Here is a 15559-nt window from a genome sequence, read left to right as displayed (position 1 = left end):
CTGAATTTCATCTTTGCATATGCCTCATCCTCTCCTCTCTCTCTCTCTCTCTCTCTCTCTCTCTCTATATATATATATATTTATACAGTGCGTCCCAGAAAAACGAAACCGAGAATTATCGATGTTTTATCATAACTTAGTCACATTTATAATTAATAAATGACACATATTTGGAAAGCTTAGATCCTCATCTTTCATTTGATGCAACTCATATGATGCATATTTCACGCATGATTTATTAAAATGAATTTGAAGAGAGTACACCATAAAGTCATTTGGCGGACGGTATCTGAATTTCAAAGAGAAAATCACATTTCTAGAAAGTTGAGTTCCTGCCCTTTCATATGACACCTCAATCAGGAAACATGAGCAAGGAATGACAAAGTTCTGTTTGTTTAAAATAGTGCTTGTTTTTCCATAATTTTATCAAACGATTTCGTTTTCACTTGCTGCCTGTCGTAGCAACAAGCAGAATTGACAACAGACTTAACTCCGTTTCGTTGACAATCAGCCATGAATTTATTTGTTTTTGGTGCTAAAGAAAGCACACACAAAATAAGTGTTCCTTTTTCCTTCTGACCGTGATTAAATGCCTTAAAACCCCTGAGATGGAGAAGGCAAACTTCAGAGAAAGAAAGAGCTGAAATGAGAAAGAGAGAGGGAGAGCGAGAGAGAAAGAGATAGAAAAGGAAGGAAAAGAAAGAGAATGTGTGTGTGAGAGAGAGAGAGAGAGAGAGAAAGAGAAAGAGATGGAAAGGAAGAGAAAGGGAGAAGGAAAGAGAAATACAAAAAGAGAGACAAAAAGTTGGTTGAGTTACAGGGAGAGAGAAAATGATTCAGAGCTATTGAGACTGAGTGAGATCATCGAGAGATGATTGGGTCGTTGATGATGGACCAGTTAGTATTGTTAGTGTGTGTCTGTCTGTCTGTGCGTAAGGCTTTGATTTATAATATTCATTCAGTATAATTAATTTGAAAACATTATGTACTGTGTAGTAAACTATCTTATATATTTTTGAGGGTTGTACAATTTTCTTTATATTTTGATATGTTATGTAAATCAATGAAACTGTATGTTTTTTATAATATATTTTGTACTGAATGAATACAATTTAAAAAATGCTACAAAAAAAATCTCTCTTTCAATCACACTTAGGCTTGTTTTTGTCATGAATTAAACTGATTATTATTCTACAGTATAGATGATGTGAATACACAACATCGGGAATATGACATTACATGGATATCATAACTTTATTCCAAATTCTGTCAAAACATGTTCTCCGACTTTGTCATTCCACACGTTTCCTTCTTAGAATGACAACAGAATCCCCTTCTCAACCAAAAACACTTACTTGATCTGAGGAGCATTTTTCCTTTTATATTTGAATATTCCAAAAATGTCTTATTTATTTGAACACATTCCAATCAAAAGAAAAAATGAACCTTTCCTTGAAAGACAAACCAATCCAAATCCAATTCAGTGCCCTGTAGGTTGGTATAACATTTATACCATTTAGTTCTATGCTTTTTCGTGTATTAAATGCGTATACAATGTATAGTATAGGTACTTTATTTATCTATTTCATTTATTATTAATTTGATAAATATTGAATACTGTACAAAAGAATAAATATGACATTTTAAATTATTTTAACTGTCACTTGTTGATTCAAACAATAAAATCAAATTAAATGTACGATATGGTGCTGATAAATACAATTTTCTGGTTTGTTTGTGTATTAAAATGAGGTACTTGGACAGAAAGAGAGTGAGTGAATGGTCTTGAAGAGAGATCGAGAGAAATATCATTTTGTTCTTGCAAAAAGATAGGAAATAAATAGGAAACGATTTCCTCTGTTTTTACAAATTAATAACAGAGATTTGCGACATAACGGTTACAAAAAAAAAGACTCAATAAAAAGGATCTTAATGGCATTTTTTTTTACAGTTCTAGAACGAAGAAATGGTCCAGAAAGAAAAATTTCCTTGTTGAATATGAAACTTCATACCACTTTTTTTTTTAGGGAATTGCTAGTTGGTCTAGCGGTCATATCCGTGAATGTTACTTTTTAAACTGACTCTTATCGGACCCCGGATTGAAACTTGAGTCTGGGCTAAATGATGAGCATCGTATCGCATTGATACACGTCTCCCACTTAGCCGAGTTGTACTGGCGAGTTATGACGAGTTGTAATGAGTTGCCTCAAAGAGGCACTCGCAATACTCGCGAATAGCTCTACTTGTAACTCGGGGATAACTCGCGACAACTCGGTATGGTTCGGTGTAACTTTTTACAACATTCCAGGGCTCTCCTCGAAGTCAGGAGCAGTTCCAGAATTTTTAACATGTTCAAAATTTTCACTGACTCGTAACTCGAGGTGAACTTGCTTACACTTGTAATATACTCGCAGTACTCGTAACAAGCTTGCACTGCACTCTTCATAACTCATAGCAACTCGTCACCTTCAAGTATACGCGAGTGCTATTCGAGTTTCCAAGAGTATTAACGCGAGTTTAGATCGAGTACGGGGATTTACGGCGAGTTTCGTATGAGCATGAGCAGAGTGCAGGGCGATCATGACGGGCATGACGAACGCACCATGGTACGTCAGCTGGCATACTTGTGCAGAGGATCCAGGCCTGTTCTTCCTCCAACATATCGAGCAAATATGCTTCTGGCATCCATCTTTATTTTGGAGAGCGCCAAAATCAGAGGCAGCCCTCTCCGGGGGGTAGGAGAGCAGGGAGGGGTGCAGGGGGGGGGGGGGGGGGGGGGGGCGGGGCGGCGCAGTGCCCCCACTTATTATAGTACTCGAAATGTGCCCCTTTATCTTTGACTAGTGCCCCTATTAATTTGTAGAAGTGCCCCTACCCCTTTTCACCTCTTAAAAGTGCCCTTTTATTTTGACAAGTGCCCCTTTTCCATCGACAAGTTCCCATTTTCCCCAGGGAAGAAAAGTTTTTTGTTATACTAACAAAGCTAAATGGGTTATCCAGCCATTCACTATACTATTGACTTTACTATGTACATGCATTTTCTTTGTATTGTTTTTAATATTGTGATATGGAAAATAAATACCAATACCAATACCAAAGATCTTGATAACTCGTTGGTAATCCGTACAGCTAAGTGGGAGCCCTGCTTAACCCTAATAAGGCCGGGGGGCATTATGCCCCACTCCACGATTTTTCCGATTGATCGGGAACGCATATGGATGGCGCCCGCCGCTCGCTGACTTTTTTCTTTCGAGTCTTGCGCAACTTTTAAAAGAATTTTTTTGAAAATCGGACCTACGGTTACAAGGTCTTATAAGAAATAAATAAAAACAACGAAAACAATGAAATACATAAGTTAAAAAAACAATGAAATACATAAGAAATTATCAAAACAAAGATAACATAAGGAATAAGCTGGCTAGATTTTTATGACTTTATTTGCATAAATTACCATAAATATGCAAATGATCATATAATTATCATATTATTCTATACACTTCACTTTACATGCGTGCAAATTTTCGCGGCGATCGGCCGCTTCGCGGCCGAGATCTTAAGGGGGGGGCCATAATGCCCCCCGGCAATTCTAAGACCTCAAATAGCCCGGCCTTTTTAGGTTAATGGATTTTTAACTCCCTCAGTTTCCATTGTAATTTTACTCTTTAAGACCTGTTCCGCTAACATGCTTTTGAGCGCCTACCACCAACGCTCTTTAGATTTCTTTCAATCAAGGTAATCTTTTTCTTTTTTTGTTCTTTCGAAATGTTGTCAATTTTGTGTGTGTGTGAAGATTTTATTGCCTTTTGCAACAAGAAGCTAAGCAGCTAGTATCATACAGTGTGCATCAAAACAAGTATACCCAACTTTAGGAGCTCAGAACTAAAAAAAGTCATTATTAATGTGCCCTTTGAATCTAATTTATGGTAGAGGGGAACTAATACTAAAACTCACTATATACCAATATAGGCTGCGAAAACATTTGGCAAACATACTTGGTCCAATAGGTATCACTGAGCCGATTGTATTTATCCAATAGCAATAACGGTCAACTGAATGGAGGAGGGGATATTAAAGTGACTTGGTAACATTGTTGAAGGTTGATGAAAAAAAATTGCTTAATTTTTGTATTAAATGTTACTTACTATATTCCTTTTCTGTACTACCCTCTGACATGCAAAAAATCCTGAAAAAATTCTCAAACCACAAAGATATCTAGGTGTTTTTTTTTGAAGGCGTCGATGTATGACACCCTCTAACAGTGATTAACAGTAAATTCTCTCAACCATTTTTGAATTTTCCCAACCGTTTTTCCATGAAAAAAAGACATAAAACAGGCTATAAAAAATCTGTCAACACTTAAATGTCTGGAATGGAATGTAGAGCCATTTATTGCTTTGTGAGATTTCCATTCACCTAAAATGTAATTAAATTGTAATAATATAGTTGGGAGAATTAAGGAATCGATCAGATCAGTTTCTCCCAATTTGTACCATGAATAATGGTCCGTTTCCACTCAAATTGTCAGATTATCTTTAATTGTACATCTAGCATTGAAGTCACTACCTTAGCACCACTATTTATCATCTGAACAATGTTACCAAGTCCCTTTAAGGTGCCAATATATGGACTAGGAGGTAAATTTGATGTATTTACAACATTACAAAAAGACAAATCCATTACTACTTCAGCCACCAATACAAAGTCATTATTAGGATATTAACAAATCGTAAAGCTTGCTGACAAGACCAATATGACTAGTGTACCTGAATGATCATGTAATTTAAAGATATAATCAGTTGTACTAAATAGAAGAGAAGTTTATTCAAAATATTGAGATGGATATAGAGATTGGTGAAACAAACAGCTTCACGTGCTCTGACAAAACTGAAACAAACAAAACTTTGAATGAAGTCAGAGACAATGTTTTTTTTCTTTCTAATACACCCTGTAAGCTTACTATGTATGGTAAAATGAAGCAGATGGACAATAAGTAACATAGTTTTTTTACAAGTTATTTCACTGCATTTGTGTATGTGGGCCATCATTTAGAAGGCTGCTGCATCAGCCCAAGGCATAGAAGGAATAGATTGATACGGAAGAAAATGACAACATAATGATTTAGAATTCTGCTACAAATGACATTCTTAACAAATGCAATCACAATATATTATCTACACCTTCTCATTAACAATGATTGGAATTTCAACATTTCATTTCAAATCCACTCTTTATCAAGTCGACTGGAAAGCCGCTAGGTCTTTTCGGGGGGTCGCAATCTTCCTGTATATTTTCGTCGCCGTTGAACTGGTAAAAGTGCGTTCTCAAGGATACGCCATTCTTTGCAGGCAGGTTGCTTCCAATGGTAGTGGATGCCTGAGATGGGTTCAGGTTACCATTCGTTGATATGACGTCACAGTGGAGAAGCTCCTGGTGTAGGCTGTGAATGAAGTTTACAGTTGTATTTCCTGATAAGAAGAAAAAAATGATTACTTATTGCGACAGAATGTATAATGTTTCAACCGCCGATTCCAATAATCGAATTTTATATAATTACCGTTTATATACCTTTATATTATACATGTCTTTCATTCACTTCGCATCCCTCTCTCTCTCTTTCTTTCTCCTTCTCTCTCTCTCTCTCTCTCTCTCTCTTTCTCTCTCTCGTCCTATAATATTATGTCTTTCTATCTCGATATTTATTCCCTTCATTACATCTTTGCTTGCTCCTTTTCTCTCCCTTTCCCTCCCACCGTTCTCTATTTCCCCATTCTATCCCTTCTCTTCTCTTCTCTTCTTCTCCTTCTTCTTTTTTCTTTTTTCTACTTCTTCTTCTTCTTCTTCTTCTTTTTCTTCTTCTTCTTCCTTTCCTCCTACTCTTGCTCCTTTCTTTTTCCTTTTTCCTTTTCATGGGTTTTACCAAACAAAATTCCTTGAATGCTGTGAGCGTCGCAATCGGCTGTCTAGCGGAGCAGGAGTAACGTTGGAGCGCCTTGAGCACCTCGCATGGTGGATATGTGCGCTATATAAATAACCAATATCATCATATCATTGTCATCAATATAGTTTAACTGAAATCATACCTAGTTTGTCCTGTGCTTCCATTCCCGAATGAAAGTTGCTCTCGCTGATTGCGTCGAAGAGAATTTTCCCGACTGACCGCTTTGAAAAATTCTGTTAACGTGAAAATAAAGGGAGATGTAGATTCCTAATGGGATTCTGCTTATTCCATACTTCAGTGTATGTCATTGTCAATATCATTATTGAGTGGTCAATTACAAACAACAGTCAATCACGCATGTTATAAGATCTCATAATGATTGTAATTATAGTGTTATAGCAAATGAGTTGAGCCTTTCACTGATGTCCAAAATTTTCCTTCGAACCAAAATAGGAAAATGATAGCTGTTGCACACGTAACCATTTTCTATTTATTTCATTTATTGCTGTTCTCCACATCAAACTAGTTTGAGTCATGTGGAGATATCAAACGGAAAAGGGGGTTTATACAGTTCGGATACAAAAAAACACACACTTAGAAAATACCCTCAAAAATTTGAATATCATGAACATTTTATATGCATGATTTTTTAACTGAAATTACGGGGGAGGGTCTATTCCTTTAGATAGCATTACATGTATAGGCAATATATTACACTTGAAGGAGCAATGGCTAATATCGAAAACTCGCAAAAATTGAATTGATCAAAAATGCTTAAGCCTTAGATAAAATCAAAGTGCAAATCAGGCAGGTTTGCATAAATTGTGTTAACTATCAATAATTGATTTGAACTATCATTGATTTTAAACCATGTACTTAGCTGTGTATACCCCCAGTGGCGTATTCAGAAATCGGTAAAAAGAGAAGGGCGGCATTCTCCCAAGACATTGGTTCAGTCAATTATCTTGGCATCCCCTTTCTTGTATCCCATAGCAAGTTTCACTAAGTATTTATTGTATGGCCCTTCAAAGAAGAGCTACACTATAGTTTGAGCCAATGCCACTGCCCCATCACCACCACCACCTCGTCCTACATTATTGCAGGTGATGTCTTTTCAGCACAGATTATGTTCATCGGTATCCATTTCTGCTTTGATAGTGTTGGAATGATTGAATGCAGGGACAGGGAGAGATCATAATATTTACGTTTTTAAAATAAATAATTCAGTAGTAGTACTACTCCTACTACTACTACTACTACTACTACTACTACTACTCTTATCACTATTGTTATTACTATTATTCCTATCATCATCATCACATCTTCGTCATATCATCATGATAATCATCAATATCATCATTATCATTGACCGTCTTTCCTCCTACTCGGCTTCTCCCACTCATGACTTTGTGGTCTGAATGCCGTAGTCAGCGACCATCACTCACCATGTCTCGAAGGTGCATGATCAGAACGATGACATCACCTAATTCTTCTTCCATCGTCGATAAGCGGACCCTGTCAGATTCCAAGGAAGTTATGTCGTCTAGATAACGACGTCGATCTAGCTTACGACCACGGCTTTCGACATCAAGATCAATCGCCAACTTTAATGCAAAGAGAAAATCAATAGCGAATGTTCTTTAGTTCTGTTTTTATTTTGTATGTGTGTGTGTGTGTTCGTGTGTATGTGAGGGTGTGTGTATGATTTTGTTTTGGTCTTATTTAGATTTAATTTGTTTTGTTTCCATTTGTTTCACTTTGTTGTTTTAATTTTGCCTTGTTTCGTTCAGTTTTTGTTTTGTCTTTTATTTCGTCTTTTTTTAAAAAGTATTTGGTTTGAAGTTAACCTGTCAACACAAAATAAAAAATCCTAGTCTACTATTCTTTTCTGTGATTGTTTGTAATCAAATGCAAGTGCATTTACCTTTCGCTTAATATCCTTTTGATAATAGAACAATAACTTTTAAATACTGCCTATACTTTATCGTTATTTTTCAATCAACAATATTTGTTTACCTCGAGAGGCACGTGAAATGAGGTGTACAAGAATCCTTCATGAAATAGAATAAGTTAACCAGAAAATTGCATTCTGAATTCCTCTCGGTAGTGTCCGCTGAACGGGCATTGACGGTTAGTCATCCATCCCTGGGTCTCGCTCTGGATATGATCCGAGGGGGTTTCCGATGGCAAACAAGCGGTTATTGTTATCTTGAGGCTAATACTCTCCGAATGAAAGCCTGCCTTACCTGACTCATATTTGCCTTGAGGATACGAACTAGAAAACAAACCCGTGCTGGAGACCATAATCACATATTAGTGGTATCACTGAATTCACACAACGTATCCAGATTCCATGTATTCATATCATTATTAGATCAATCGCCCGGGGCTAGATTTACCCGTATAAAGTGGAGATAGAGGCGAGGCTAATTATTAGAGAATATAATTAGTTGGTGTACCAATCATATCATCCTCTCTCTCTCTCTCTCTCTCTCTCTATCTATCTATCTCTCCCCCTCTCTCTCTCTCTGATAATGGTTCGCTGTTTACTTTGTCGCCTTCATTATGTTATTCAATAATACTGGCTACAAATCTAGATGTAAATACTTTAGAATAAAGCTTGTTTCTGGACATTTTGCTTTGTGCAAAACCAATTCAAGATGCATTTTTTTCTCTATAAAAAAAGAAGCAAACAAACGGAAAATCCTTCCAAACATAGAACTTTCATGGGTTCATGCCTTATGTTAACCCCCCCCCCTTTCTCTCTCTCTCTCTCTATCCCTCTCTATCCCTCTCTATCCCTCTCTATATATTTATATGTGTGTTGGTGTGTGTGAATATGTGTGCGCGTGGGTGTGCGTGTGCATATCATTCAAACCTTCTCCCATTCTTTTTCTTTCTCAAACTGTCTTCTTCTCTCTTTCTTTTACTTGTTCTTGTTATCTCTCTGCTGCTCCTTTCTCGTTATTTATTTCACTGACTCTCTCTCTCGTTTGTCTGTGCCCCACCCCTTTTATCATCCTTTTCTCCTTCTCCTCTCCCCTCCCTCTCTCCTTCTCTCGCTCTTTCGCTCTCTCTCTCTCTCTCTCTCTCTCTCTCTTTGCTTGCTTTTATTTGTTGTAATATAACTGCTATAAATTTACAATAAAGTATTATGTATAATCTTATATTAACCCCTTTTAAACTTATTAATTTGTCCTTCTATGCTTACATTTGCTTACTAGCTTCGTACGGATTTAGCTCAATTAAAATTAAAATCATTACCTGATGGGATCTCTCTAGCGCTGTATCTCTTTCGAATTCCACCTGTCGTAGTGTCTCCTTGAGCTCTTTCATTTCAATCTCTAAATTGGTAATGTTGACCCGGGTCACAGGTGAGTAGTCATCGCCAGAGTAGGGGAAGCACCAGTCTCCAGATGGTATACCTGTAAAGATGGAAAGTGTGATTGATTTTATTGGTCGATTGACGGTAGCACGAAATTATAATGTAAACTGGAAAGAAATTTTTTTAAATAGTGACAAATTCTTTTATTAATGATAACACTGAACTTGTTGATCAAATAATATCAAAGTCTCGCATTCCTCATACTAAATCCCATTAGAACTGACTATTTAGGCTTGTAGGCTTGTAGGCCTACATGATGACGTATAGTGTGGGTCCAATTATTAAGGGGCAGTGGTCTCGATGGGGGGAGGGGGGGCATCGGAAATATTATGTCGATGAAATATGAGAGCCAAGGCAATAGAGTGAGTGACGTTGTGGAAAGGGGGTCGCATAATCTTCTTTTCAAGTACCCGGCCCCTTGTATAAATGACACTGGCTCTAACACGCCAAATGTATTGGTAAAACTTCTTAAAATTAACATGATACTTCATTCATACTCATTTAATCTTACTTGTTATAATGCTATCGTCATCAGATTCTGATGTAGACTCACTACTAGACCCAGGTTGCCCTTCGCTGCTTGGACTCGCCCCTCCTTCATCTTCCGAGGCTGCATTCGGATTAACGGTTTCGTGAAGATATGTCCCATGAGTTGAAGTTGTGTCTACTCTGAAAATATAATTTGGAACACAATTTAATTTCTAAGAAGGCTTAGACCAACCTCGTTAGGGGAGGAATGCACATTACGCTATATGTTGCGTTATGCAAATTCACAAATCCCCCTTCCAAGACCTCACACAAATTTTCTTCAACAAAGTCCATTATACCATGCATCAAAACATTTTAATACCCTACCCAACGATATCAGAATCATAATGTTTTTAAATCTTACAACATTGAGATTAGTAAAATTCAAGATATTTGCTCACTTCTTTCATCTCGTAGATATTTTTTTTCCCATCACTTTGTCACTATGATTCTATTTTGTACTTAAATTTCTGTAAATATGTTCACTTATTATAACTTGCATATTTGTTTGTAAATTGTATTTTCATTGTTTTATATTCTGTTCTAATTATATGTAATCAAGGCCTCGTTGAAAAACAGCTTTTGCTGAATGCGGGCACAATTGTATTTTTGTTTTTAGCCGTGAATAAATAAAATATACCATACCATACCATACCATTTTTTTTACTTTATAGAAACCATCGAATAGTGGATCACAAGGTACGGGGTTCGAGTCCCTGCCGCGATCACTTTAGATGCTTTGGCTATGATTGGATTACCAATACGCCTGTAATGTTCGCACATGCCAATGAGTGATGGCAAATGCTCTTCATTTAGCCCTCGGTGTATATGCCAAACGTCTTTGCGATCGTCTTAATGTTATTATTACTAATTTCTTGAACATGTCAAAGTATAATGCCTACCTCTCTGATTGCGCATATTGATTACTGTATAGGGCCTACTCATATAACCAAAATGTCAAATATTAAGAAAAGTAACAATAAAAATCGATCTTTATTTCTCAAAAGTAAAATGGCGTTTGAAACTGTTTTCAATACCTAATTACTTTGGAACTGAATTGGTTCTCTATTATGTTAACCTCGACTTGAACCCCGTAAATCTTTGCAATGACTCTTTAAGTGGAGGTTTGGAGATTGACACCCCTCAAATCACACCTCATCCCAGAATGCAAAATAAGATGTACGGGATTAAATGTATCGCTCTGTGAATAATGCTCTTCGCCAAATTAACCCTAAATCAACCCTTCCGTTTCCATACGACACCGCACATCCCAAGAGAACAGTGAGCTGTGAATGTGCCCTTATCTAACTAGCAAACAACTCGGGGACTCACACGCCACGGATTCAGTCAAATTTGGAAGCATTTTTTCCTATTTTTAGACACAAGGTCCCACTTGGGTTGTAGATAGGCATATTCTAATTGATGGCACTTACTTTATTCTTGATATAATCAAAGCCACACAATTACAAGTTACCAATAGGAAGACCAAAAAGGTTTTAAGCACTGAAGACGTTAAGGAACCTGATATCTACTGGACAACATTTGTATTTACATTCGCACTGTCTACGAAGAAAGATATCTCTTCAATACTTGAAGAATTCTCTTCTACACGTGGCTGTAGTATTTAACTGCGTATGCGTAATTCAATACCTGAATCATTAATTAGTGATATGTCAGATAACATCAAATCTTTTTGCACAGAATATGTTTCATGTAATCAGGAAACCATACTAATAAATCAGGAGATAACTTGCATATTTGTTTTCCTAAAAATTACAAGGTACATTTGTTCATGTCAAAGCGTCAATTGTGTATTAACACCTATCATTTATTTGGTGATTCTGCACAAACAGTGGCGGATCTAGGGGGCACAGGGGGCACCCCCGGCAAAAAAAATAATAAAAAAATAGTGCTCACTACCCTCACCCCCCCCCCCCCTAAGAAATCCTGGATCCGCGCCTGACAAAGTAAGACAATAATAATAATGGTTACTGCATGACAGCAGATTGGTAAGTTGTACTTTTATTCCACCTTTTGGTACTTGTTGTCTTTGCTTTTGTCCTCGTTTCGAAACCAACATTCCATTCCGAAGATAGAGATTTACACGTGGATGAAATTTTGATGAAGTCAACTTTGCTAAACCCCCCAATAGGAGTGGAAAGTCAACGAACTCTGCAGCATGCAGAGGCGGTTATGGGACTTTGGCAAATTTAATCAAAAGCTTATCCTAGGAGTCCAGAAAGATCAAAATAACAACCTCACAGGATTAAATAAATTTAATATTAGTTAGAGATTTATGGTGGCGCCGTAGAAGCACCTTTGCATTTTAAAGGTGCATGATTAACTTGAGTGTCAAAGAAGACATTAAGAAATAGCATTAGGCAAAGAATATGGAGTGGCTATGACTGCGTCGCTTATATATAAAGCTAGGGGCAAAGTATTGACATTACTGCCAAATCTAAATTAAAACAATGATATTGACGTTTCTTTTGTAGATTAGTCTCTTAAGAGAGAGTATCTTTAGATTTCGAGATAATTCACACTTTCAACAAAAAATTCTCAAGTAATATTTCTCTTTATTTATCTTATGTTTAATTCAGTTCAGCTCATAATAATGATGATGGTAACTAAATAAAAATTTACAAATGCTCTTATTTAAGGAATTATTTACAACAACAAAAAATATCGATGGTTTTATGATTTAGGGGGAGTTGTAATGATTCCATTGCTTGATTCAGACCAATGCAAATGTTACATATGCAGATGTAAATGTGAGATGTAATTGTTTTTCTTACCCTTTGTCGCATTTTTCCGTAACCTCATTCTTCTGCCTTTCTTGCCAGAGTTCGGCCTCGAGGTGTTGTGTGAATAGAATAGCCTCCTCGAGCTGTTTATCCCTGTTCTCTCGCAACATGTTGATTTCTTTTACAAGTTTGACAACTCTTGTCGACTCGGTCTCACCGGAGCCGAGACCCATCTTTTGTTTATTGTAATTATCAATGAGTAGATGATTTCCATTGCTTTGGTGAAATTTCTTAATCTCAACAAGCAAAGCGAGACATTTTGCATCACATGACTGCAGAGCTCTTCGCATGTCTTCTACAACTTCTCGCAGACAGTTGTTCTCTGCTCGTAGAATTGCCACCTCCTCGTTTCCCGCCAAAATACTCATGCTGTCTTCTCGCTCGGAGTTGTTCGCTGTGTGGATATCTAAGTGTTCTCTGTTGTCTCCATCTATGAACGAAGTATTGTGGAAAAAATATGTGTTATTTAACCAGAATGTAAAGAGAGTTGAATATGATGCAATAGTTGGGGGAGTCTGTGACACTATGGTAAAAAAAAAAAATGAGCATGCAAAAAGATTATCTGTCTCATTGAGTATTTTGAAGTATTTTTTTTAATTAGTAGAAATTGCTTCTCTGTTTTTTTATCAAGCTTGACCGTAAGTATCATCTAGTAGGTTTAAACGTGTTGATGCCTCTGTCTTTCATTTTGTATATTACGTGGCAGCTGTCAGGGGCCGAACGCAGGGGAAGGGGTGTTTTGGGGACTAAACACCCCTTTAATCTTTCTGTCAGTGGCAGATGCAGGAGGGGGCAGGAGGCCCGAACCCCCCCCCCCCCGGCCAAAAAAAAGTTCAAAAAGCTTTTTTTCTTCTTTTTTCTCGACCCCCACCCCCCCCCCCCTCCTCCCCGCCGAGAAGAAAAGTAATGCTCCTTACCTCCCCTCCCCCAGCCCCCCCCCCCGGTTATTCGCCGGCTGGCTGATTCGCCGCTAGATATTTTTTCACGAAATTGGCAACAAATATATATATATATTTCGCGAGGTCACATTAATGATGCAATCCAATTATAAAACTTCCCCCTTGAAAAAAAATCCTGCGTACGTCACTGGCTATGAGTAATGTCGGGAACACAAACACATATCCATACCCTCATAATAGGTAAAAGTACTGCACGTACACAATAAATGACATGTGGTAACGTTCTTGATGAGTATAATAAGTAAGGTTGATTTTTGTTTTACCTCACTGTTAAACAAAACAGGTTTTCAAAGTGTTTTTTAAATATCTGTTTATGGTATTTTATTAGTCAAGGTAACGAAGAATAATTTTTCTTACTAACCTTTGAAAATGGGTGTTTTTCCCTGCTTGTAGAGTACAGAGTGAAATACTTCCAAGACGGATCGGTATTGGAAGCATTCTGTGCACATCTGACGTAACACCAACCCCTGTCTATCAGGAACGTTGATGCCAGCTTCAACCATCTCATCATCACTTCTCCATCTGTTCTGGTCTCCTCTTCTCTTCCCTTCATCCTCCACCTTGCAGTCCTCATCGTTGATCTCGGCGAACATATCGATCAGCCGCGAGTGGAAATCTTGGAATTCAATCCCGTCATCATGGCCTTCGAGTCCACTCTCCTCATTCACGCTGTCGTCGTCTGCTCCCAGAAGCAGGCAGAGGTTCTTAAAATCATCCGATGAAATAGTTTCTGGCTCAGCATCATCTCTATTTGTACCAATGATGCGATTTCGGTTGCCAAGGTGAAAGAAGACTTCTTGGATGTACTGGTCAATGCCGGTTGAGAGGACAACGATCTCATTGTTGATGCTGGCTTCTTGATACATCCGGTTATAAGCGTGCGACAACGCGCTTGTCAACCACTGAGACCGTTGGGTTGGAAGGATGACACTTTGGGGCTTCTTTCAAAACAAGATAAATAAATAGAAAAAAATATATAAATAAATATTATTAAGGGGGAGGGGAGAGGAGGTACAACAAATGGTTGGTGATCATAGTATTTTTGAATTGAGCCAGAGTACAACAATATCAAAATTATCTGAACTTTGATTATGACCCGTGATGACTTGTGTAGCTATACATGATATGTAGGTGGATGAGAGGCTTATTTTTGCTTCAAAATTAAATAGGGAAACGACGAATAGTGAGGTAGATCTACATGTACTTTTGGGTACATCTAATGTAACACAATTTTGTCACGAATTACCGCGTTCCAGTACTTCTCGATCACCAAATTAGATTACAAATGTGATGGGCTTTCTGGACACAATGTTGATCATCAAAAAGCCTTTAATATTTATTTTCTAATTCTAAACCATATTCTTCTCAAAATAACTTTCTTACATACCTCAACTGTCGATTGAATGTCACTCTTCATGATTGTTGTGTGTTCGTCGTCTGCAAGCATCTTTTATATATACTCCTCCTCTTAAATGACATCTGTATCGCACGATGGATGGTGAGCGAATGAATTCACTTGACACTAACTGGTCCAATACCAACGATCCAATCATCTCTCTCTGATCTCACTCTCAATACCTCTGATTGCATTTTCTCTCTCCCTGTAACTCGCCCCACTTTTTGTCTTTCTCAATCCTTCTGTCTTTCTTTCCATCTCTTTCTCTTTCTCTCTCTCACTCTCTCTCTCTCTCTCCCTCTCTCTCTCACACGTTCTCCTTTTTTTCTCGTTCTTTTTCTATCTCTTTATCTCTCGCTCTATCTCTCTTCTTTTTTTTTTTAATTTCATCTTTTTTTCTCTAAAGTTTGCCTTCTTCATCTCTTCATGCATTCGCCTTCTCATTGTCACACTATATTCGTCTGCTCCTATCTCTCTCTCTCTCTCTCTCTCTCTATCTATCTCTCTCTCTCTCTCCCTCCCTCCTCCTCCTCTCTCTCTCTCTCTCTA

General features: G+C 37.5%; 2 protein-coding genes across 3 annotated transcripts; both read right to left on the bottom strand.

The window, feature by feature from the left end:
- Nucleotides 1–4573: 4573 nt before the first annotated feature.
- Nucleotides 4574–13191, bottom strand: LOC115929960 (EF-hand and coiled-coil domain-containing protein 1-like). 2 transcript variants are annotated; one of them, XM_031000159.1, is made up of 5 exons: nt 12647–13191; nt 9203–9992; nt 7384–7542; nt 6081–6171; nt 4574–5465 (listed from the first exon to the last, which is right to left on the bottom strand). In XM_031000159.1, exons 2-5 carry the CDS (start codon nt 9272–9274, stop codon nt 5203–5205), a joined length of 585 nt encoding a protein of 194 aa, XP_030856019.1. In that variant the 5' UTR covers nt 9275–9992; nt 12647–13191; the 3' UTR covers nt 4574–5202. The 2 variants fall into 2 exon arrangements, with proteins under 2 accessions (XP_030856019.1, XP_030856018.1); XM_031000158.1 differs by lacking the exon at nt 12647–13191 and having other exon boundaries at nt 9203–10351.
- On the bottom strand, nt 12643–14480 carry LOC115929945 (EF-hand and coiled-coil domain-containing protein 1-like). The gene is made up of 2 exons (XM_031000111.1): nt 13976–14480; nt 12643–13085 (listed from the first exon to the last, which is right to left on the bottom strand). Exons 1-2 carry the CDS (start codon nt 14478–14480, stop codon nt 12643–12645), a joined length of 948 nt encoding a protein of 315 aa, XP_030855971.1.
- Between the last annotated feature and the right edge of the window lie 1079 nt (nt 14481–15559).

This window comes from Strongylocentrotus purpuratus, unplaced genomic scaffold, assembly GCF_000002235.5.
Source record: "Strongylocentrotus purpuratus isolate Spur 01 unplaced genomic scaffold, Spur_5.0 spur5_scaffold_6, whole genome shotgun sequence".
Taxonomy (NCBI): domain Eukaryota; kingdom Metazoa; phylum Echinodermata; class Echinoidea; order Camarodonta; family Strongylocentrotidae; genus Strongylocentrotus; species Strongylocentrotus purpuratus.
This window is presented reverse-complemented; position numbering and strand designations above follow the sequence as displayed.

Bases quoted from the DNA above. Each gene is read 5' to 3' on its own strand.
- LOC115929945 (XM_031000111.1), bottom strand. From the start codon at position 14,480: ATGTATCAAGAAGCCAGCATCAACAATGAGATCGTTGTCCTCTCAACC. The intron at 13,086-13,975 runs GTTAGTAAGAAA...CTTCGTTCATAG, and splicing joins AAAAACACCCATTTTCAAAG to ATGGAGACAACAGAGAACAC.
- LOC115929960 (XM_031000159.1), bottom strand. From the start codon at position 9,274: ATGAAAGAGCTCAAGGAGACACTACGACAGGTGGAATTCGAAAGAGAT. The intron at 6,172-7,383 runs GTGAGTGATGGT...TCACGTTAACAG, and splicing joins TCATGCACCTTCGAGACATG to AATTTTTCAAAGCGGTCAGT. The intron at 5,466-6,080 runs GTATGATTTCAG...TCTTCTTATCAG, and splicing joins GGAAGCACAGGACAAACTAG to GAAATACAACTGTAAACTTC.